At 51.4% G+C, this 22,970-nt stretch overlaps 1 protein-coding gene across 1 annotated transcript; it reads right to left on the reverse strand.

The window, feature by feature from the left end:
• Positions 1–41: 41 nt before the first annotated feature.
• Positions 42–22,618, reverse strand: ADGRG3 (adhesion G protein-coupled receptor G3). Its single transcript, XM_037518139.2, has 13 exons — positions 22,466–22,618; positions 21,560–21,663; positions 16,525–16,687; positions 10,403–10,538; positions 8,762–8,908; positions 7,917–8,051; positions 7,404–7,443; positions 7,187–7,287; positions 6,947–7,059; positions 4,469–4,749; positions 4,215–4,308; positions 2,273–2,547; positions 42–857 (listed from the first exon to the last, which is right to left on the reverse strand). The coding sequence occupies exons 2-13, from the start codon at positions 21,612–21,614 to the stop codon at positions 745–747; spliced, it is 1,653 nt and encodes a 550-aa protein (XP_037374036.2). The 5' UTR covers positions 21,615–21,663; positions 22,466–22,618; the 3' UTR covers positions 42–744.
• Positions 22,619–22,970: the final 352 nt, after the last annotated feature.

Below are 22,970 nucleotides of genomic sequence, written 5' to 3' on the forward strand. Positions count from 1 at the left end.
CACAGCAAATATTTATCCAGGGCCTGGAAACACCAGGTTCTGTAGGGCCTCAGACCAGAGTAAGCATCTGCCCAGCAAATCTAAGACACCCCCAGCAAATGCTATCATTTTATTTCAGCCTAATTGTGACAATTCCCTTGACATTACCATTTCTTGAAATGCAGTGTCGCCAGACATCTGGGGGACCCCTGAATGGGCTAGGGGGGGGTTTTCTGTGAGGGTGGACCTTGGTGGGATTGGTCCAGGCCAGGGGCAGGTGGGTGGCAGGGCCAAAAACAAACCTCTGTTGCATTCCTTCCCTTGGTCTCCCCCTTCCTGAATGCCCCTCACATGTGGGTCGGGGGAGCTGTGGAGGCAGGGGCAGTGACAAGGGGAAGAGAGGGGAGAGGCTGTGTGAACAATAACTCCCCTATTTGGGCTTGGGCCCATCCTGAGAGCAGAAGTGGGGCCCTGTCAGAAGGGATGAGCTTGCGGGTGGGGGTGAAGGCATGTTAGCAGGTAGCTCAGGATGGCAGGGACTTTAGACTCCTGCAAGGCTGGATCTGGACTCTCAAAACCACAGGTACATCTGGATGAAACCTCTGAGGCCAGGTGGCCCAACCTGGTCTCCAACCCCTCCCTCCCCAGTTACATTATGCAAACACGGAAACTGAGTCCCAGCAGGAGCCACCCGAGGGCACAAGGTGAATCAGAGCTGAGCCTAGGGTGCAGGTTAGGGCCTGGGCTGGGCCACACTGCGGCCCCCTATTCGCGAGACGAGGAGTGGGTCTGGCTGACGGCGGCAGTGCCGGAAGAGGAGGACTCGGCCCACTGGCCCGGGAGGTACAGCACCACGAACCAGCAGAAGATGAAGACTCCTGTCAGGGGGAGAGGGCCAAGGTGAGCGTGAGGAGACTGAGAGGGCTCGGAGGTCTAGCTGGCAGCTGTCCAGAGATAAGTAGCTCTCCTGTCAATGTTCGAGAACTTGCCAGAAAGGCAAAAATGAAACCTACTTCTAAAAAAGAACCAGATAGCCATCTGGGACGTGAAAGCCAGAGAACTTGAAATAAAATCCATCCATGCATAGTTCTATGCCAGAAGAGAAAGAGCAAAGGAAAGCAATGTTTAGATGTATATCCCAGCCACCCCACTGGGGTCTCCCCACCTCTCCACAAAGGCGTATCATAGGATGCACTTCAGCAAGAAAAGGGAAGTGTGAGGTGTACAAAGTGGAGTAAAGACGGAAACTAATAGTAAAATAAGAGCTTTGTGTGGATTTAGTCCCTGGGATTCTCCAGACATAGACTCGTGACCCTCCATGGACTTGGGGGGGGCTCCCAGATGACCTCGTGGTGAAGATTTCTGATGTTATTAACACAGTTCCCACATATTAAAAACCTATTGTGGGGCTTCCCTGGTGGCACAAGGGGTTAAATGCCAGCACTATGGAGCAATCTGCAGCCTCTGCGGCACGAGTTCTATCTCTGGCCAGGGAGCTACCCACATGGTGCAGCAGACCTCTCCTGTCTCACCCGCTGCTCCCCTCAGCAGTGTATTTCTGTCAGTGCACCTGTTCTGCTCGCCACTCTGCCTCTGGTGAATCCTCTCACCCCTCACCTCTGGCCTGTACCCCAGTTCTTGTATGCATAAGTAAATAAATCTTAACCAAAAAAAGAATTTCAATTAAAAAAAAAGAAAAGAAAGAAAACCTACTGTGCTCCTCACAGGCAGTTCCTCCAAAAATCATTTCCCTCCCACTTCCACAGTTCCTTAAAGACTGTCCCTGTCATGTGGCCATCATGTCACATGACCCTGCCCTCCTGGTCACAACTGGCTGGACCAGAGATGGACAGCTGACCCAAGATGGCCCGGTCAGATCCTTGCCTCTCCTAAGAATGTGGAAGAGATGGCCTCAGACTGTGGTCTGTAGACTTGGAAGATCAGGAAAGGTTGAGGCTGCCATATTGGGAAGCCATTGATGACCATGGGAAGGAATGGGCGGTAGAGAGGCCATGAAGGAGTTTCCACAGAAAAAAGAAGGTGAGAGACATAGTTCCAGGGAAGAAGATGGACAAAGTGTCTGCTTTGATTGGTGACTTTTCCCGACCTTGATTCCAGCACCCCCATCTCCCCTGGGGTCCTTGGGGGAGCCCTGGATATTTCAAACCAATACTCTTGATCTCAGTTAGCCTGAGTGGAGTCCTGCTTCTTGCCATCCACCCTTCCCTACCTCCCAACCCCGGCCAGGGCAGATGAGGCACCCCCATCAGCTCCCCAGGTCCTGGAGTCTCACCTTGTAGGGAGTTGAATAATGCGAAGACATAGATAGTGGACAGGCCCAGGGGCGTGAGGATGGCCAGCCACCATGTCATGCCCACCAGGATCGAAAGGCCCAGCACAGTGAAAACTGATTTCCATCTTGGTCCCTCCTCTTTGCCCGCAGTGATGGTTGGTAGTGTGAAGATCTTCCAGGCCACCAGGCCCAGGACCACGGCGCTGAAGAGCGAGGTGATGAGGAAGTAGCCGTGGACAGTGATGTAGAGGGCAGTTTCTTTATGGAACCAGCACCTGGAGGAAGTGGATGGCCATGGGGATGGGGAGAGGTACCCCCTGACCAGCAAGCCCTGGGCAACCCCCCTCGACTGGCCATCTGTGACCAAGATGTCTTCTTTCATCTCCACCACTGATTCCTGCTCTCCTGGGGAATCCCCGCTCCAGAGGCTCCACTCTGCTCTCTCTTTGGACCAATGGGTGCAAAAGGGGCAATTTGGCCCCCAAAACACATTTTGCTTGCTCCATATTATGTTTAAAAAATGGAATTATTGGGCCTCCCCGGTGGCGCAGCGGTTGAGCGCTGGATTGCGAAGCTGCCCGCAGACTCTGCAGCGCAGGTTCGATCCCCAGCTGCTCCCCGGCCACCGGAGGAGGGTCCCACATGGCGCGCAGACCTCTCCTGCCACCCGCTGCTCCCCTCAGCAGTGTACTTCGGTCCTTCTGCCTGCTCTGCTCCCCGCTCTGGCTCTGGTGAATTCTCTCACCCTCCCGCGCTTCTGACTGTACCCAGTGCTTGTATAAATAAATAAATATTTTTTTTAAAAAAATGGAATTATTGGCCTCCATTTAAAAAGCAGTTTGGCAGGCTTTCCTGGTGGCGCAGCAGGTTAAGCACAGCACTGTGAAGCTGTCCGCAGCCTCTGCAGCGCGGATTCGATTCCCGGCCAGCCGGAGAGAAACCCACATGGCGCAGCAGACCTCTCCTGCCTCGCCCGCTGCTCCCCTCAACAGTGCTTTCCATCTGTCTGCCTGTTCTGCTCCCTGCTCTGTCTCTGGTGAATCCTCTCACTCTCCCGTGCTTCTGGCCTGTATCCCAGCAATTGTATGAATAAAAATTAAATCTTTAAAAAAAAAAGGGCAGTTTGGCATAAATATCCAGTATGCTTCTGTTGTAAAACAATGTACCAGGCAAGTCTGTGGACACCCCTAGGTGCAGCAATCAGCTGCCCATAAGTGGGGTGTGGCCAGTTCACTCTGGCCAATGCCTGCCATTAAGTTACCCGCTCAGTCCCTGTGGTCTCTGCATTCGAGGGCCTGAGGACAGGACAAGGCCCGCCAGCCCCTCCGAGCACAGGATCATGGGCCCAGGGTCGGAGCCAAGAAGAGGTTCAGGCCACCCCGCTGCCCCAGCACTGCAGAGCTGAAGGCTCCCATCGTACAGACGAGGAGAGGCCCTGGCAGGGGGTGGGCTAACCCAGGGTCACTCAGGGGCAGAGCCTAGACAGAATCAGGCCACTGCGGATGGCTGAGCAGGTTGTGCCCTACACTGGGCACTTGGCTGACAGCAAATGGGACGGAACTCCAGCACCCCACTGCTCACCAGCCCAAACACCTGGCATGGCGGGCGGGGGTGGCAGATGGGAGTAGCTTTTATAATGTGCCAATTATAAAGGGGCCATGTGCATTGGTGGTGGCTAGAATCAGGGAGGGCAGGGCAGGGGAGGGGAGGAGAGGCGAGGTGGGGTCTTCAGTCTAGTTCTCTTCTCTCTTCCCCTCTCCTCGTTCTCTTCCTCCCTCCAGGCCTCAACTTAGCCCTCCACCCTCCACCAGGGGCAGCCCAGATCTGAGACTCATCCTTGGCCTTGAACACTGGTGTCTCTTCCCAGGATCCCCTCCTCTTCCCCCTCCCCCTGGCACAGGCAGGGCCAGTGTGCACCCCGGCTCCCATGGCTCCCACTTACAGCTTCATCGTGATGCGTTTCTCCTGGTCAAGAATGGTGTAGGGGCCATAGCTGTTGGCACTTCCGGTGCCAATGACCATCAGGGCGGGCAGTCCTGGGCGCAAGGGGAAGAGGCATGGCGTCACTGGCTTCCTTGACATGGCCTCCTCTAAAGCTCCCTCCAGCTGCCTGTCCCTGAGCCCTGGGCCCAGACCACTCCCCTCCCTGCTCCTTCCAGGGCAGCCACCCCCTCTGCCGCTCCAGACAGCACCTACCCCAGCCCACGAGGCTCAGCTTGAGGAAGTAGTGCCCGAAGTAGGTGTTGAAGACCCTGATGGCCAGCAGGTAGAGGTGGAAGGCCTCCAGGCCCATCCAGGTAAAGACGCAGAGCAGGAAGTAGTGGAAGACGGCACCCTGGGCCCGGCAGGCTACATGAGGCCCCCGGGACCCCTCCTCCACATTGATGATGAAGGTGAGATTCAGGAGAAATAAGCTAGCGCTCAGGGCCACGTGGATCTTGGGGGCATCTTCCGACTTGAGCCTCTGCCTGAAACATCTGGGGAGAAAAGGGGCCGCAGCGCCCGTGGGGCACCCAGTCAGTCATCTCTACCCCGCCACCCATGTTGCACTGGGTGTAACACTGCCAGTTTCCACCCCTGCAGCAGCCAGCCCGCAGCCAGCCGGCCCACATCCACTTCCTTGGGCCTAGCTCAGTCGGCAGGAGGAGGCCCTGGACATGAGCTTGAGTAGATGGCAGGGCATGGGTATGTGAGGCCTGTGAAGCAGCAGGGAGAGTGAGCACAGAGGGACTTGGACTCTTGTGGAGTCACAGCAGAGCAGGGCCTCCAGGCTCCCATCCCCAGAGTGTGGAGCCCGGCTCCAAATTCTGAGCAAATCAAATCCCAAAGGGCCTGAATGTGGGAGCACAGGGAGGCCTAGAGGGGACAATGAGGGACAATGTCCACCTCACCTGCCAGGCCCTACCAGCTGCCCTGGGGAGCTGGTGACCCTTCCTCCTGGGCTCCAGGGTTGAGCGGGCAACCAGCTCTGGGGATGGACCAGTGTCCTAGGCCAGGGCTTGGGGGATGGAGACAGGGGCACCTCTACATGCACAACAGCACCTGGGAAGGAGGGGGTGGGGCTAATAGGGGCCGCAATTCAAGGTCAGATGGTGGCTGAATCAAGTGGAGAAGGGCAGTGGACTGGGGATCAGGAGACCCCAGGGCTGCTCCAGGCCAGACAGGTAAGGAAGCTGAGGAACAGGGCAGTCTGGGGCGTGGGGCTGCTCCTACACACTCTTCAGGCAGGGGATCCTGTGGGTCCCTCAGTCACAGCCTGGACCTGCAGCAGACTTGGCTGTGTCTGCCTGTCCTGCATCCTATGCATCTTCCAGCTTCCCGGACGAACACAGTCCCCAACTCTCAGCCATGAAATCGGGTGGGCTTGGTCTTGGTTTGCTCAAATCCAAGTGCAGTCTCGTGATCTGATCTGGTCAGTCAGGGGCCTCTTCAGTCATGGACATATGGTCCAAGTTAGACCAGGAAAACTCATTCTGGTATACATTAATTGTGTGTAGACAGCAGCCTCACCCCCGCCAAAAAAAAAAAAAAAAAAATGATGCCAGTGTCATAGTCATGTGAATGCTGCGGGGCCATATTTAGAAGAGCCCTGGGCTTGGTTTAATGCTCTGCTCTAACCAGTCTGAAAGGGAGCATTTCTAGTACATTTTTTCTTAAAGATTTATTTTATTTATTTATACAAGAACCAGGGTACAGGCCACATGCGCGGGAAGGTGAGAGGATTCACCAGAGACAGAGCAGGGAACAGAACAGGCAGACTGACAAAATACACTGCTGAGGGGAGCAGCAGGTGCAACAGGAGAGGTCTGCCGCGCCATGTGGGACCCTTGCCGGCCGGCTGGGATTGAACCAGCACTGCAGAGGCTGTGGACAGCTTCACCATGACGCGCTCAACCACCTGTGCCACCAGGGGAGGCCCAATTTCTAGTACATTTTGAACAAGTGGGCCACATATTTTCCTTTTGCACTGGGTCATACAAATGATAGTCAATCCTGTGCACATGTGTGTGCACACACGCGCGTATATGCACACATGATTAAAAATGTAAAAGTGGACTGCAGTCTTCATTCTAGTTAGCAGCACTGGGCCAGTGTCAATTTCCTGGCTGTGATATTTGTAAGTTATATCAAACATCATCACTGAGGACAGTGGGTGAAGGAACCAAGGACTCTTTAGACTATGTCTGCAAGTACCTATTTGTCTATAATTATTGCAAAATAATTTTTTAAAAAGAACTTAATTTGGGGACTTAGTTTAGCCTATTAGCTATGTAGACAGCTAAGAAACCATTTTAATTCCTTAGGTCCTCAAAGTCCCTGAATGTGCAAATGTTGCTGGTTGTGACTCAGGAGAAAGCAAAGTTGGGAGACCAAACCTTGGGGGCATCTTTTGAGCCCCTGGATCCAACCATGCCTGAAGGGAGCTCACTTTGGATTGTCCAGTTACACGAAACACACATTTCCTATTATGTTTAAGACAATTTGAGTTGAGTTTCTGTCACTTGCCACTGAAATAACCCAAACACAATTCAGCCTCCAAACCCATTTTGTAGATGAGGAAATAGGTTTGGAGAAGCAGGTGTAAGGCTACAGCACCAATGGGGGCTTTCTACCCCACACTGCAGCCGCCCTGAGGCCTGGCGGAAGATGTGGACTAGGTTGCAGGCCACCCACCTCAGGAAAATGTAGAGGGCAATGGTGAGGGCCAGGAAGAACATGGAGGCTGTGCAGCCAACCTCAGAAATGCGTGTGAGGACCTTCACCGTGGCCCAGTCCAAGATTGGCTTCTGTGGCAAACCGGGGAACAAGAACCCTGTTAGTTGGAAGCCAAAGACCCTGGCCCCTGCCTGGCAGCCTGTTCCCAGGAGCCCTGGTACTCCCAGAACCGCCAGGGTCAGGTGGGCCAGCAGTTACCAGAAGCAGGGCGAAGAAGGTGAAGTGGTCACAGCGGCACACGGTGCTCTTGTTCCCAATCTCTGTAGAGCAGCCCTCGGACGACCAGTCTCCTGTTGACCCTGGACAGGAGGGGTGAACAGGGAGGGAAAGGGAAGAGAGGAGCCCAGGGTGGAGCCCTGCCCCCCAAGGGAGCCATCCCCCATCCCCCCATTTATCTTTCCAGGGGATGGCCTACCTTTTGTCTCATCCCAGAATACACAGCTGAAGGTCATGTTCTGAAACCAGACAGTGGGAGGCGGGGGAGAGGCAGGGGAGGCTGAGTTAGGGAAAGAAGGTTGGGAAGTGGGGAGGAGGGTGCACCCCCTTGTGTCTGCACGTGTGCACCAGGTAGAAGGCGGGGCTCGCCCATGGGTCACACAGGCACAAGAACTGCGTGTTTGACGTGTCCCGGACCAGCGTGGAAGGGGCGTGGCTGTGGTGTGAGGCTGGGTGGGCACATGCTTTAGGGGAACATATATGTGAGTGGATGAGCAATGCCTGTGCATGCACGTGGCTTGTCCTGTGGGCACCCCAGTGGGCACCTGAGTGGGGCAGGGGCACATGTCTTGGGCACAATTGTGTGTGGTCCTCATGCTGTCCTGGGCGGATTTTGATGGGTACAGAGTCCCCTGCATCTCTGCCTTAGTCCCATGGGTGCCCACTGCCTGTCTGCCGCTCAGTTACCGCCAGGCCTGAGTGGGGGACTCACAAGCAGAGGAGGCTGGTGGGAGAAGGTGATCTCAAAAGGCTCGGCCAGCCCAGTGACAGAGAGGTTGCCCAGCCTGAGGCCCACCAGGCGGTTGTTCAGCACGCTGCTACCGTCCTTCAGCCTGAGCTGGGGGCCCTGTGGAGGGATGGGGGAGGCCAGTTGCAGAAGGGGATGTCCCAACCCGAGCCAGATGGGGCCTCCAGAGAACCTCCAAGACTCAGGGCCCTGGCCTGGAGAGCAAAACCAGAGCCTGCTCCCTGGGGTCCCCTGTGGCCCAGCTGGGCCAGAGCAGGTCCTGCACTCCAGGCCAAGGGTCTCAAAGCCTTATACCCGAGTTCTCCACTGCTGGCCCCTGGAGCTACTAGAGGGGCTCAGGCCAGAAGCGATAGCCACCCAGAGATGGAGGGCAAGGGGTGACAGGCAGGGGAGTTGCTCATACCAGCCCTCGGGGGTACACATGTCTACGAGTGGGTACACATCTCTAGGACACACGCCTGGCAAATATTTGCACACAAGCTACATGTGCTCGTGTGAACACAGCCACTCCTATGCACAAGTGAGCCTGTATGCGCCAGGAACATGAAAGATTTGTGCACATGCAAGAACACTTGAGAGACACAGTCACTCAGGATCCACATCCACGAATCTAGAGTGTGTGAGCAGTGTGGGTCTGCAGGTTGTGGAGAGAGGGGTTTGGAATGACCGTGGGATGCTTTAGAATCACTCTCCAGAAGCTCATCGCCCCTCTGTCTCCATTAGGCCCCTTTGCAGAAAACTCCTCAGTGAAGGCAAGGCCCCAATGAGGGCCTCCTTGCTGCCTTGAGTCCCCCCAAGCCTCAACTCACCTTAAAGACATCCCCATCTCCAATGTCCAGGATAGTTACGGCCAGCCGGACCTTATTCCTGCTGCTTCCCAGGGACGCAAAAAGGCTCTGGGGAAACCGGACTCTGTCGGGGGGCTTGTCCTCACTTGCTGTCACGGGCCTCGGAATCTGCAACCACAGACCCAGCTGTTCCTGTCTTTACCCAGGATTCCAGCTCCAGACACAGGTCCTGCCACAACCCCCACTTGGGAGGGGGAACAGGCACATGGGTGGAGGCTCAGCACCCAAGGGCCTCAGGCAGGACACTTGGGGGCACAATGCAAGCTCAGCTCTGCCCAGGCGAGTCCCTGGATAAGGCACAGAGCTCATGGAGCCCCAGTTAACCCAACATGGAGAAATGAGCAATTTGTGGCCACTGGTCAGGTGAAGAGATGACACCTGGACAAGGCCAGTTTGCAAGCAGGTCAGGGGTCAGCTCTGATGTGCTTTTGGCCAAAGTTCTGACAGCCTGTGTGTTGACATAGGGCTTATGTGGACAGTTGTCTGGCTTCTCACTGGGGAATAAATGGAAAGAATAGGGTCACCAGGAAGGCCACAGCGAGTGCAGCATGGAGGACACAAGAATTCACACTGAAGGGCCTGTCCACCCTCCCTACAATAACACATTTTGTAATAGCTAAGGATGGCCACTACAGTCCACTCGATTCCCTGGTCATCGCTGGGCATGCTTTGTTCCTTCTCAGTCCTCGGGCTGTCCTTGTCCTCTAGGGCTACCTCCTGATCCCCCTGGTCTGCCCCTAAAGCATCCTGTGAGCATGGAAATGGGGAACTTGGCTGGAGCTAAGGGCCCCCACTTTCTCCTTCCCTGTCTTATCAAAGGGACACATGGGTAATTTCTGGGGCCAGTATGTACCCCACACAGAGGAGTCAGGTGCTTGGGTGACATATCAGGTGTGAAAAAGCCCTATCTATCTTCCATCTCCCCTTCTCCAGACAGCTCAAGAACCTCGATGAGGGCCTGAACCTTTTTCCTTGAGGGAGGCTGAGCCGTCTGTGCACCGAGCTTTCGGGAGCATTATCTCTTATGCTCCCCCCAATAGCCTTGAAAGTGGGCGATACCATCACCATTTTACAGAAGGCGAAACCAATGCAGAAACGTTAAGTAATTTGCCAAGATCACAATAGCTGCTGAGGGGTAGACCTGGGACTCGAATCCAGACTGAAACAAACCCAGAATCTGCCCGCTTGTCCATAGGCAGTCCTGGGTATGCCTTCGTGCCCTGGCTGGAAGAGCTCCTGGGAACCTCAGGCTTTGGAGGAGACTTAGAGTTCATTTTCCAGTTGAAGACTTGGGGGCCAGACAGTGGAAGGGATTTCCTGGAGGAAGCCGAGTGACGTGGTGGGAGCTGGGGACCAGGACCCAGGTCCCCTGACTATCAACTTGGTGATCTCCTCGGGGTGTCCTCTGAGCAGGCGGGCTGAGCTGCTAGGACGACCCCTGCATCCGATGTGCTCACCAGCACCCATTAGCGAGGTGGCAGAGGGGTACTGGATGGGACTGGGGGCCACGAAAGCCCATGACTATCTCTGAATTCTGAAAAATGTGCCTTCCCTAGGAAAATAGGGCCTGAACCACCAGAGGGGATGGGAGGATCACTTCACCTGAGAGGGGGTCAGAGAGAAGTACAGGTCTTCTGAGATGTTGGTGTTGACGTCATTGACAGAAGACTTCACAAAAGTTGTATTCACATGGTCCAGCTGGCTGCTCACCAGGAAGTGCTCCATGTTCAGCCAGTAACTGCAGGGGACCAGAGATTGGGGGAAGGAGCGCTCGGGCAGGCTGTTAGCTCTCACCTGGCCCCCAGTCCGGATGACAGGAGGAGAGGTCACCACGGGCAGCGATCATCAGGCTCTTAGGGGACACAGAGTATCAGAGGAAAACTCTGGTATCACCCAGGAGCAGAAGGGTGTCTTGGGAGTAACGCAGGCTGGCTCTGAGGGATTCCAACCAGCGGTCCCTCTTGAGTATTTTGTTTTTCATGTGTGATAAAATACATATAATGCAATGTAGCATGAACCTTGACAGTTTGGTTTTCTTTTTCTTTTTTTTTTTTAAAGAAAGCCTTGGGTTTTTTTTTTTTTTAAGATTTACTTATTTATGCATACAAGAACTGGGGTGCAGGCCAGAGGTATGGGGTGTGAGAGGATTCACCAGAGACAGAGTGGGAAGCAGAACAGGCAGATTGACCAAAATACACTGCTGAGGGGAGCAGCGGGCAAGACAGGAGAGGTCTGCTGTGCCATGTGGGTAGCTCCCTGGCTGGGGATTGAGTTCATGTTGCAGTGGCTACAGATAGCTTCATAGTGTTGTGTCTTAACCCCTTGCACCACCAGGGAGGCCCTGGTTTTCTTTTTCTAATGCCTGATTTATGCTTTGTTTGCAGAGGCATCCACTTCAAAGAGGATATTTCGATTAAACACTCTGCTTGACATGAAATGAAGAGCCGCTCACCTCCCCTCTCCCACCCAAGCCCCTTTGCTTTAGATATCCTGGCTGATTCCAATAACTGACCATTTCAGAGATCTCTCTTTCTCTCGCCGCCCCCCGACCCCCGCCACCGCCTCTCTGTACCTATGCTTCACCGTGTGACCCCAAAAGTGCTGTGTACTTTCCAGGTCTTGTAAGTAGTAAACCTTTGTATAATTTTAAGTTTCCCCATGGTTATTACTGAAGGACATCTTGCAATCATCCAACAACCACTTTGCGTAATGATAGGCTGAAACTGGCACAAAACACAGGAAATTTACCATGTTGATCATTTTGAAGAGTAAAATTATGTGGCATTAAATATATACAGAATGTTGTGCAACCATCATCTCCCCAAAATGAACCCTTGTCTCATTAAGCCATCACTCCCTTCCTTCTCCCCACAACCCCTGGAAACCGCTTTCTATTTCTGTGATTTTTGCCTATTCTAGGTATTTCATTACAGTGGAATTTATGATATCTAGTCTTTTATAATGGGCTATTCTCATTTTGAATAATGTTTTCAAGGTTCATTCATATTGTATCACATACTTCATTTCTTTTCATGGGTGAATAGTATTCCCTTGTATGGATACAGCACATTTTGTTTATCTATTCATCCATCATTGGACATTTTCTACTTTTTGACTACTCAAAATCAGGGTGCTGTGAGCATTCATGTAAAAACTTTCCATGAATTAAAAAGACTTTTCCCCCCCAATTCTCCTGGCTATACACCTGGCATGGAATTGCTGGGCAATTCTATATTTTATTTTTGAGGAGCCACCAAATTATTTTCCACAGCAGCTGCACCATTTGACATTTCCACTAGTAATATCTGAGGGTTCCAATTTCTCTGGATCCCTACCAACATTTCAATATTGTGATTTTAATTATAGTCATTCTAGTGAGTGTGAAGTAGTTTCTCATTGTGGTTTAGTTTGCATCTCCCTAGTGAGTGATGGTATTGAGCATATTTTCATGCACTTGTTAGCCTTTCTGTACATTCTTTGGAGAAATTCCTCAGATCATTTATGTGTGTGACTTATAACACTGTATATGATTTAGAGGTATAGGTTTACACCTCCTCAGGTGTATGTCCCCACACCACGCCCACCACCAAAGCACCCAGTCTTTTACCCTAGGCCCCTCCACCCTTTATTTCCTACCCTCCCCTCTGGTAGCCTCCTCGGAGTATTTTAAAACGTAGAATGGTGATTTTGTGGGCATGAATGGGCAGGTTCGTACACGTGAATGCTAATTGAATACCGAGAATTGGGTTTGCTCTTGAAGACTGAGCTATATAGGAACTGACTTATGGGAACTGTGCTGGTGTTGAAACCACAAAGAATTACAAAAGCTAATCAGCATTTGTTTCACTGCAGTGCCTTTGCCATTGGCTGCAAAAAAAAAAGGGGGGGGGGAGGTGTAAGTCATGCTCGTGGCGCTCTCCATGGTGCTGAAACTTCACGGTGGGCCAGCGTTTCTTCTCCTAAAGGAGAGGTTTTAAGATGTGCTACCCAGGTGAGGGCTGCTGTAGCAATGGGAAGGAAGGGGAACCAAGGAGAGACAACCATAATTAGTCTGTTGGGAGGTAATAGTCATGGAAGATTTGCCAAGAGATAAAAGGAAGTCTTCTATTTTGACATCATTTTTGAATAATCAGTTACCAAGAGAACATCTCCCAAAAAGAGGATATTCTATTCAAAAGAAAAGTAAACTATGCTAATATGTCCAAATGTGCCTGGGTGGAATAGGCAGTAAGAATGCTATTCAGGGCCTCCCTGGTGGCGCAAGGGGTTAAGCACAGCACTATGAAGCTATCCTCAGCCTCTGCAGCATGAGTTCGATCCCCACCCAGGGAGCTACCCACATGGCACAGCAGACCTCTCCTGTCTCACCCGCTGCTCCTCTCAGCAGTGTATTTCAGTCAGTGTGCCTGGAGAGAATCTAGTGTCTATCAGTTGGTGGTTGAATGAACAAAATAGGATGTATCTATACAATGGAATGTTACTCTGCAATAAAAAGGAATGAACTATTGATACATGTGAAAATATGGATGAAACTCAAACACCATATAAGCAGGAAGCCAGACTCAAAAGCAAGCCTGTTGTAAATTTCCTTCTTTATGAAAGGCCCTGGAAAGGCAAATCTATAGACTTGACAGCAGATAGTGGTTGACTGTGGCTGGGGATGGAGCAGGGATATATTGGAAAAAGGCACAAGGGTATGTTTGGGGGTGATGGAAGTGTCCAGAAATATGCAAATCACTGCGCTGCCCTCTCCAATGTACAGATTGTATGGTATAGCACCTGTCCCCTAAAAATGCTCTCCAGATCAATAGAAATAAATGAGGTACCATTCTATACTTTGCAGAATGGCTAAAAATAAACACTGATAATACCAAGTATCACAAGGATGTGGGTCTGAACCTGGAACTCTCACACATGGCCTGCCGGAGTGTAAATTGATACAGCCACACAGAAAATGATGGCAGTGCTTGCTAAAATTCACCATATACCTACATTTCACAGCAATTCATCTGTGGGTATTTACTCCAGAGAACTGAATGCACATGTGAAAAGACATGTAGAAAAATGCTCATCATAGCTTTATTTGTAAAATTCCCTGTTGTACCACTATGGAGAGCTGTGTGGAGATTTCTGGACCTACTAAACATAGAGCTTCCATATGATCCAGCAATTCCACTCCTAGGTATTTACCCAAAGGACACAGAAACATCAATTCCGAAGAACACCTGCACCCCTATGTTTATAGCAGCACTGTTTACAATAGCTAAGCTTTGGAAACAACCCAAATGCCCAAAAATAGATGACTGGATCAAGAAGATGTGGTACATATATACCATGGAATATTACTCAGCATTCAAAAAAGATAAACACATGCAATTTGCAGCAACATGGATGGCGCTGGAAGGGATCATGCTCAGCGAAATAAGCCAAAAAGAAAAAGAAAAATACCGGATGGTCTCACTCATAGCAGGAATCTAGAAAACTTAAATAAGGGACCAGGAAAATGAATATAAGAAAGTGAAAATCAAAATCAACAAAAAACTATGAACCAGAGACACTTTTTGGGGGGTGGGGGGCGGGAGGGGAAGGATTGGGGTCAGAATGGGGCGTTTGCAATTATATGGGGGAATATAAAAATAAAATTTAATATTAAAAAAAAATTCCCTGTTGTAGACTAAATATTTGCTTTCCCTCAAATGCATATGTTGAAATCCTAACCCACCATGAATTGGCTCAGAGGCGGGGGCTTTGGGAGTTAAGTGGGTGGTGGGGGTGGAGCCTCCATGAGTGGAATTAGCACTAAACAACCAGCACAAAGTGGAATCATTTATGCCAGTTTCCACCAAGGCTTTATACTTAATCTCACTGCAATTTCAGTTTCTCCCCCAAAATGAATTGTAAACAATCCATCCAGAAATTTCTGGTCAGCACAAGTGAGGTAACCCTGATTTTGTCCCCCACCCCACCCCACTGCCTTCCCTTCAGGGAAAGTTGCATTGCCTGAAATAATCTTTCTTTTTTTTATTCCACTCTCTTTCCAATTGTAACAGGGTGGTCCCCAGGAAAGGGGGAGGTTCCAGGTTTCCTGCCCCACCCAAGGGAGGGTGGAGCTGAGCAGGGAGAGGAGAAGCTGCAGAGGAGACTGAGGAAGGAAGGAAGCAGGATGGGGAGTCAGAAGGAGACCTGCAGGAGGCACATGGAGCCAAGAGACACGTGAAGAAACTGCACTTGCCTGTTGGTCGTGGACGGGGTGACACAGATGTGGGTGAGACCCGTGGGGAGGTGACAATGGTGGTTTTTGTCTTGATTTTGATTTTGCTCTTTTGCCTCCAGACTTGTCTGATTGTTTTTGATCCTTTTCTGTGGGTCCCCACTGGAAGATGCTTTAGACTTGTGGCAGGCCTTGGGGCCTTGCTCTGGGCCAATCCCATTTGGATGGACTTTTACCCACGAGGGGATGGGTAACTTTGGGTGCTTCATTTAGAAACTAGATTCTTTGCCTTTCCTGGATTGTTTCCCAATTGTGTTAAAGTTCCTTCCCATTTAAAGTCTCATATGTTTGGTGTTGATGCAGCAATGGCAGAACCCATTTAGAGTAGGCAGGTTTGTGGGGTGTGGGCTGCCCCTCTCCCTGCCCTGTAACACAACTATAAAAATTCTCTAATTTGTACAACTCTGGGAGGATCTCTGGGAGGATTCTGCCCCATTCATGAATCACTTAGTAAAGCTAATTAGGTCGCAACATTTTCAAAAAGCCTACAGCACCAGTGTTCCTAAGCTGTCTCCCATCCAAGCACTCACCAAGCCTGACCCCGCTTAGCTCCTGAGATCAGACAAGATGGGCATGTTCAGGGTGGTATGGCCTAGACTCTAAACTTTTTTAAAAAAATGTTAGCAAGGGCCTCCCTGGTGGCACAAAGAGTTAAGTCTCAGCACTCTGAAGCTCTCCGCAGCCACTGCAGCACAAGTTCGACCCCCAGCCAGGAAGCTACCCACATGCATTAGACCTCTCCTGTCTCACCCGCTGCTCCCCTCAGCAGTGTATTTCAGTCAGTCTGCCTGTTCTGTTCCCCGCCTGTCTCTGGTGAATCCTCTCACTGCTCGCACCTCTGGCCTGTACCCCAGTTCTTGTATGCATAAATAAATAAATATTTTTTTAAAAAAAATTTAGCAGATTTGGTTGCAGCAGTGAGATTTAATTTAAATTTCCCCCCCCACCCCCCTCACCATTGCTGCCTCCCTCCCTGGCACTTCACTTTCACAATTCACAGCATTGCATGCAGTTCCCCCAATAGTCCCCAACATTGTGCTTCCCTGACATTGTGTGGGCCCATCTGGAAAACTTCTATAGAGCTTTCAAAACCCATTCATTGGCCACCACTTCTGTGAAATCTTGGGAGACTTCCCTCTTTTAAGCAACCCTGGCACCTCGTCCACTTTTTTCTATGATCACACGCTAGAGGCATCACCATTTGGGTCTGTGCCTGTCCCTCCTGAACTCCCAGTGGTAGGAATAGGGACTGATTCATCTCTCTAGCCCCAGGATCAGAGAGGTCTCTGTGTTCAGGGGAAATGTGGGTATCAAACAACAAGGTAGAAGGGTGGGGTGGGAGCAGCATTTTCTGGGGCCATGGGGGCTGGTAGCTCCATCCCCTTGTAAGAGCATTTCCCCAACCCTCCCAGAAGACCCAGATTTCTGCTCCATCTCAGGGGGCCCCGCTTACCTCTGCAGGTTTCCCAGATGACAGGACTCGTTCCCCTCCTGGTTGCACTTTTCGAAGCACTCAGCAGTGTTCTTAAGGGCGAAGTCACTATATTGGTTCATATTGGCCAGTCCCTTGCAAACATTCCTTGGCAGCTCTACCATGTTTGCGAAATTTCTCATACCTAAGGGAGGAGGCAGGTCGAATAACTGAGTGTGGGGGCGGGGGTATAGGCAGCAAGGGCCAAGGGAAGGGAAGAAAGAGGTTGGGCTCCAGAGACTGGTGCTATGCCTAACTGTGGGCACTTCAGCTGGACTCATACCCTCCCTGGGTCTGGGTTTCCAAAGTGAAAGGAGATACTAGTCCCTCAACTCTCTCACCTCCTACCCCCTCTACCCCTACTCCTAGCCACAGTCTCATAGCCAGTGAGATGCTTTGGAGCAGATATATAAAAAGGTCTTAGCACATGGCTCTGTAGATAAAAGGTTTCATATGCTAGTGCTATTGCCCTTTACCACTTCCTCCAGGGAGTCTGCCTGGCTTTTCACAGTTGTTCCATAGCAGATTTCCCCAAGTCCTTGCAACTATAACCTTATGGTATAATTCTTGAATGTATTCTGTCTTGGTTTTATTCTGTCTTGGGGTACCTTGTTCTCCCACATTCCCATTATAGTCGTCAGGGCTACCTCCTAGGGTGAGTAGAGAATACAGCAAACTGAGGTCTCTGGGAGCACAGTGACTAGTGCAAGGTGACTGGGTAGTTGGAGGCAGCTCCAGAACCAGGTACGAGCTTTAATGACTTCTAGTTTGTTTTCCATTCACATTGGGTCACTGACTAGCTGTGACCTTAGGCCAAGTTCTTTAAACTCCCTTCTATTCAATATTCTATTCAGCCAAATGAGGCTCACAAGCCTCTTGTGAGTTTTGGGGAGCATTAGAGACCATATGCATAAAGGACAGAGCTCACTTAGATCTTCAAAGTGTTATCTATTCCCAGGAAGTAGGCATTTCATTGCAAGACTATTTATATATTTGCATTATATGTCCATGTGTCTCCGTCTTTATCTAGCACAACAACAGTAAAACACGCAAAATTTAAAAAAAAAAAATTAAACTGTACGCAAGGAACTAACACGCAAAGTAAAGACCTCTTCCTGTGGCTTGAAGGTCACCTCCAGACTCCCCTACCTATAACTGTTTATTATACAAACTTCCCGGAAAGTTCTCTGCATATGCAAGTACATTTACGTAAGCCGTCTTAAAACTTACATGAATGGGCTCATGTAGCAATAGATCTTAGACAGTTTCCCTCACCAGCTTGGGGCCTCATCTGCCTCTTTTTTTTTTTTTAATTTTGAGTTTTTTTTTTAAAGATTTATTTATGCATACAAGAACCGGGGTACAGGCCAGATGCATGGAGGGTGAGAAGATTCAGCAGAGACAGAGTGGGGAACAGAACAGGCAGACTGACTGAAATACACTGCTGAGGGGAGCAGCGGGTGAGACAGGAGAGGTCTGCCGTGCCATGTGGGACCCAGGATCAAACCGGTGCTGCAGAGGCTATGGACAGCTTCACAGCGCTGCACTCAATCCCCTGCACCACCAGGAGATGCCCTCATCTCCCTCTTATGTGCCTGCATCCTGTTCTGTTACATGGGTTTGCAACACTTTCTCAAGGGGTGGTCTCTCAGTGGCCATGAGGGGTGATTTTTGTTTGGGTTTTGTTTGTTTTGAACAAAGCTGTGAACATCTTTCTTCACTTTTGCTAAGAATTCATAAAAAAACATTCCCATCATATGGATTTCTGGGTCAAAAGAACATACTTTTAAAAATTGCTAGGCAGGGCCTCCCTGGTGGCACAAGGGGTTAAGACACAACCTATGAAGCTGTCTGCAGCCACTGCAGCATGAGTTCAATCCCCAGTTGGCCAGGGAGCTACCCACATGGTGCAGCAGACCTCTCCTGACTTGCCCGCTGCTCCCCTCAGCAGTGTACTTTGGTCAGTCTGCCTGTTCTGTTCCCCAATCTGTCTCTGGTGAATCCCCTCACACTCTGCACCACTGGCCTGTACCCCAGCTCTTGTACGCATAAATAAATCTTAAAAAAAAAAAACAAAAAACAATGAGGTGATGATCACAACAGAGCAAAGTTAGAGTAGATGTCAGTTAAAATATATATCCCTATCATTATATACAAAGAACTCACAGGGCTCAGCAAAAACAAAAATAAACAATCCTGTCAAGAAATGGGCAGAAGAACTCAAAAGACATTTCACCAAAGAGGAAATGCAAATGGCCAACAGGCGTATGAAAAAATGTTCAACATCCCTTATCATCAGGGAAATGCAAATCAAAACCACACTGAGATTCCACCGTACACCAGTGAGAATGGCACATATCAAAAAAACAAGCAACAACAAATGTTGGCGAGGATGTGGTGAAAAAGGAACTCTCCTGCATTGCTGGTGGGAGTGCAAACTGGTTGATCCAACCATTGTGGAAAGCTGTCTGGAGATTCCTCAGTCTACTAAAAATGGAGCTACCACACGATCCAGCAATTCTACTCCTAGGGATCTACCCAAAGGACACAAAAACAGTGATTCATCTGCACCCCTATGTTTATAGCAGCACTGTTTACAATAGCTAAGCTTTGGAAACAACCCAAATGCCCAAAAATAGATGACTGGATCAAGAAGATGTGGTACATATATACCATGGAATATTACTCAGCATTCAAAAAAGATAAACTCATGTCATTCGCAGCAACGTGGATGGAGCTGGAAGGAATTATGCTCAGTGAAATAAGCCAGAAGGAAAAAGAAAAATAGCGGATGGTCTCACTTACAGCAGGAATATAGGGGAACCAAATAAGACATCAGTGTAAAAAAAAATAATAACAGTACAAACCACAAAAAGCAAAAACAGACAATTACAAACCAGTGACATCCTGCCGGGGAGGAGGAGGGAGAGGAGTGAGAGAGGGAGGGAGGAGCACAGGGGACTGTGGGGACAGTGCACAGGTGCGTTGGTGAAGGAAATTCTATGGGGACGCAATCTGAGGGGGTGGGGGGAAGCAAATATTGTCTAAAAATGTTTTAAGCAGCCTATAAAAGAGCTTTGATTTTCTGTTAGATTGTAAGTGTCGCTTGAGGGGTAAAAACAAAGTGGGTGAGCATGCAGTAATGTAAGCCATGTTCGCTTTTTTAAACAAAGGAAGAAGAGAGAAAAGGAGAGGAGAGGGGAGAGAGAAAGCAGGGGGGAGCCATTCTCTACCTACTCCCAGGGTTTTTGTGTGCCTGGGAGGTCCCCAGGGTGCTGGGTGCAGGGTCTTGCAGTGGGTGTTAACAGAAACCCCTCCTGGCTGTGGAATTTCAGGCCAGTCGTGCACGAGGCTCTTGGCAAGAGCTGAGGGCAGAGGAGACTATGAAATAGCTCCTTTCTGACTCTATTTTGAAGACATCGGCAGCTTCTAACCAAGCCTGCGAGGCTGACGCAGGCCTGGACATGAGGAGGGAAGGTGCCTCTCTGCCCCCCACAGCCTGCCCTGCTCTGCGCCCAGAGTCAAAGGGGGACAGGCTGGAGGGCAGAAGGCAGGAGGAGGGCGAGGTGGTTATTGGTCTCCACACACACCACCCTTTTGCCCTGGTGCTGCCCCAACATGTGACCTCCCTTCTTGGCTCCCCTGCCCCCACCCCACCTTGCAAAGTGTCCTTTATAAAGGAGTGTGTCTGCTTCCTGCTAGACCCTGACCTCCCAGGCCCCACGCTGGGTCCCCCACCACACCCTGACTCCTTTGAAGGCCCCTGACTGCTCCCCGTCAGCCCCTAAAGGGTAAGGACTATGTACAGGTCAGGGCACTACCCCTAGTTCTAGAATGAACGAATGAACAAGAGGATGTGTGACCATTAACCCATAAACATCCCCAAAGGAAGGCTCCCCACACCATTCCTGTGGCCGAGGCTTTGTGTGACCCGGAGACCCCACATCAACACTGGGTCAACTCTATCCCTCAGAGGAGCCTTGAAGGCCCAACCAGAGAATTTCAGTTTTATGATGGTCCCAGTGTCCTTATGCTGCCCACCGATGACAGTCCCTTTGCTCATTAAGGTAATTAATCCATCGAGTGTTCCCCAATGGCCTGCTCTGCCCTAGGCGCTCCCAGGCCACTGTGGGGACCGCTTGGCCATTTTCAGCCACGATTGAACTTTGCATATCACTGAGTCTCCCAACATTTGAAGAGGGTTCTCTAGAGCCCAAAGAACTGATCCATCCGTGTGCTCAAAGCCACAGGACCCCCGTGCTGCACAGACACCAGGAGGCTGCTCACTGAATGGAGCAAGGCAGCAGGAGCACAAGACACCAAAATGGGAGCACAGAGCAGAGAGCACCCCCCTGCCTGAAGGGATCACTACAGATGACCCAGCACAGACAAAAGTGGGAATGAGGTGGGCAGGTGGGCCACGGTTGGGGGTGGCTTTCTTGGAGGAGGTGACAGCAGGGCCAGTTCTGGGGTTCTCATACCCCCACTGCTGGTATAAGGCTGGGAGGGCAGGGGCAGGAAGAGTTTGGTCCTGCCTCCAGCGATGAGGGGTTATTGCTGGGACAGGAAGAGAGGAGAGTTGGGAGGTGTGGGGACCAGACTAGGGGGAGCAGGCGGGGATACAGTGCAAGCATTCCCTGGCCTCAGCCTGTGGAGGGCCCAGCTGCTTCCCCGGGAGCTCAGAGGCCAGCTGGAGAAGGCTGGGCCAGGGTCCAGCCCCAGCCAGGCCTATCAAGGAACAGCCACCCAGGGTGGGGGGGAGACACTTTCCATTAACCACCCCCCCCCCATCTCCAGGGCACTCAGGGGATGCAAAGGGGAGATGAGACCCAGACTTGGCTAACGTTTATCAGGACACAGGACTGGCAAGGAGGAGACGAGGTTAGGGATGGTGCTGAGGTAGTCAGGGTGGGCTCCCCGGAGGACTGGTTCCAGGCACCTCCGCTCCCTATCTCTTCCCAGTCCCCACCCCGGGATCTCCCAGGCTTGGCAGAAGGGCTGAGGAGCCAGTGCTCACCTGGGAGCAGGAGGGGCAGCAGGAGCAGGACCCCGGGGGCGGCGGGTATCGCCATCCACGGCAGCCTCGCTGGAGCTCTGCGGTTCGCGTTCCTGGCTGGAGCTCTGCAGTGCACGTTCCTGTTAGGCTCTGCCTACTTGACCTGCTCCCACCCAGTGCACACCACCCACTGCCCTCGGCCACATCACAGCTTCCTGCGGTCTCTCCAAGTGTCATCATTTGGATTGTGTCATCTCCCCACAATCCTCTGTTGGGGCCACACAAGGGCCAGACTCTACAGGAGCTGCCAGAACCACCAAGGGCCTCTGCTCCCAGAGCCCTGACTGGGTGGGCATTGAGGTGCTGGGGTCCTGCCGCCGCAGGGGCCTCTACAACTAGCAGACACCCCTTGGTAGGGTAATGAGCCCCAGCCATGGCATCAGGGCACCTAGGTCAGAAGCGGGGAACCCCCTAGGCCTTGTAGCCCTCCTTTATAAAGTGGAGCCATGTTGGGGCCAAGACGTCACACCTGGACCACAGCCGCCTCTAGGGAAAGGATGAAGATGCACACAGAACTCACACTCCCTCGTGCATGCTTCGGAGTTCCAAGTGCTGACAGATACCAATATTAAAAATCACCAAGTGGGGGGCCTCCCTGGTGGCACAAGGGGTTAAGATGCAGCACTATGAAGCTGTCTGCAGCTACTACAGCACAAGTTCGATCCCCCACCAGGGAGGTGACACACAGGGCGCAGCAGACCTCTCCTGTCTCGCCCGCTGCTCCCCTCAGCAGTGTACGTCAGTCAGTCTGCCTGTTCTGTTCCCCACTCTGTCTCTGGTGAATCCTCTCACTCCCTCCATCTCTGGCCTGCACCCCAGCTCTTGTATGCATAAATAAATCTTTTTGAAAAATAAAATAAAACTCACCAAGTGGGCCCAAGGATTAGTGCCGTGCCATTCCATCTACAGATGGGGAAACTGAGGCCCAGAGAAAGTCAGGGACATGCTCTGGTCACAGACTGGAAGGAAGGATCCCGGTACTTGGTCTTGAACAGGAAGGGCTCAAGCCCATGATTGCTGGAGGCTGCGGGGAGCCAAGAACCCCACTGCAAGCCCAGCTCTTCCCCACCAGGCCGGGGAATGGGCAATGGGAGAGGCGTGATGGCGGGAGGGCCAGGGAGGACACCGTGGGCCCTGGGGGTGGTGAGGCCAGGGCTGACATTGCTCCTGGCTAATTCCTGGTTGGGTGAACTCAGCGTGAATGCAGCTCCTAGTCTCCCACCAGGCCCGTGGGGAAGACAAACCGCTCGGTCAGCTAGTTTGGCCGTTGCTATGGCCGTCGTTTTACAATGCTGAGAAAGTTCTGCCATTGTCACCCAGCAGGTCACAGGTGGTCTAGGCGGGAAGTGGGAGCAGCAGGCAGACATGGGGC

Source organism: Talpa occidentalis, unplaced genomic scaffold (assembly GCF_014898055.3).
Source record: "Talpa occidentalis isolate TD23 unplaced genomic scaffold, MPIMG_talOcc4v2.1 talOcc4.17, whole genome shotgun sequence".
Lineage (NCBI taxonomy): Eukaryota > Metazoa > Chordata > Mammalia > Eulipotyphla > Talpidae > Talpa > Talpa occidentalis.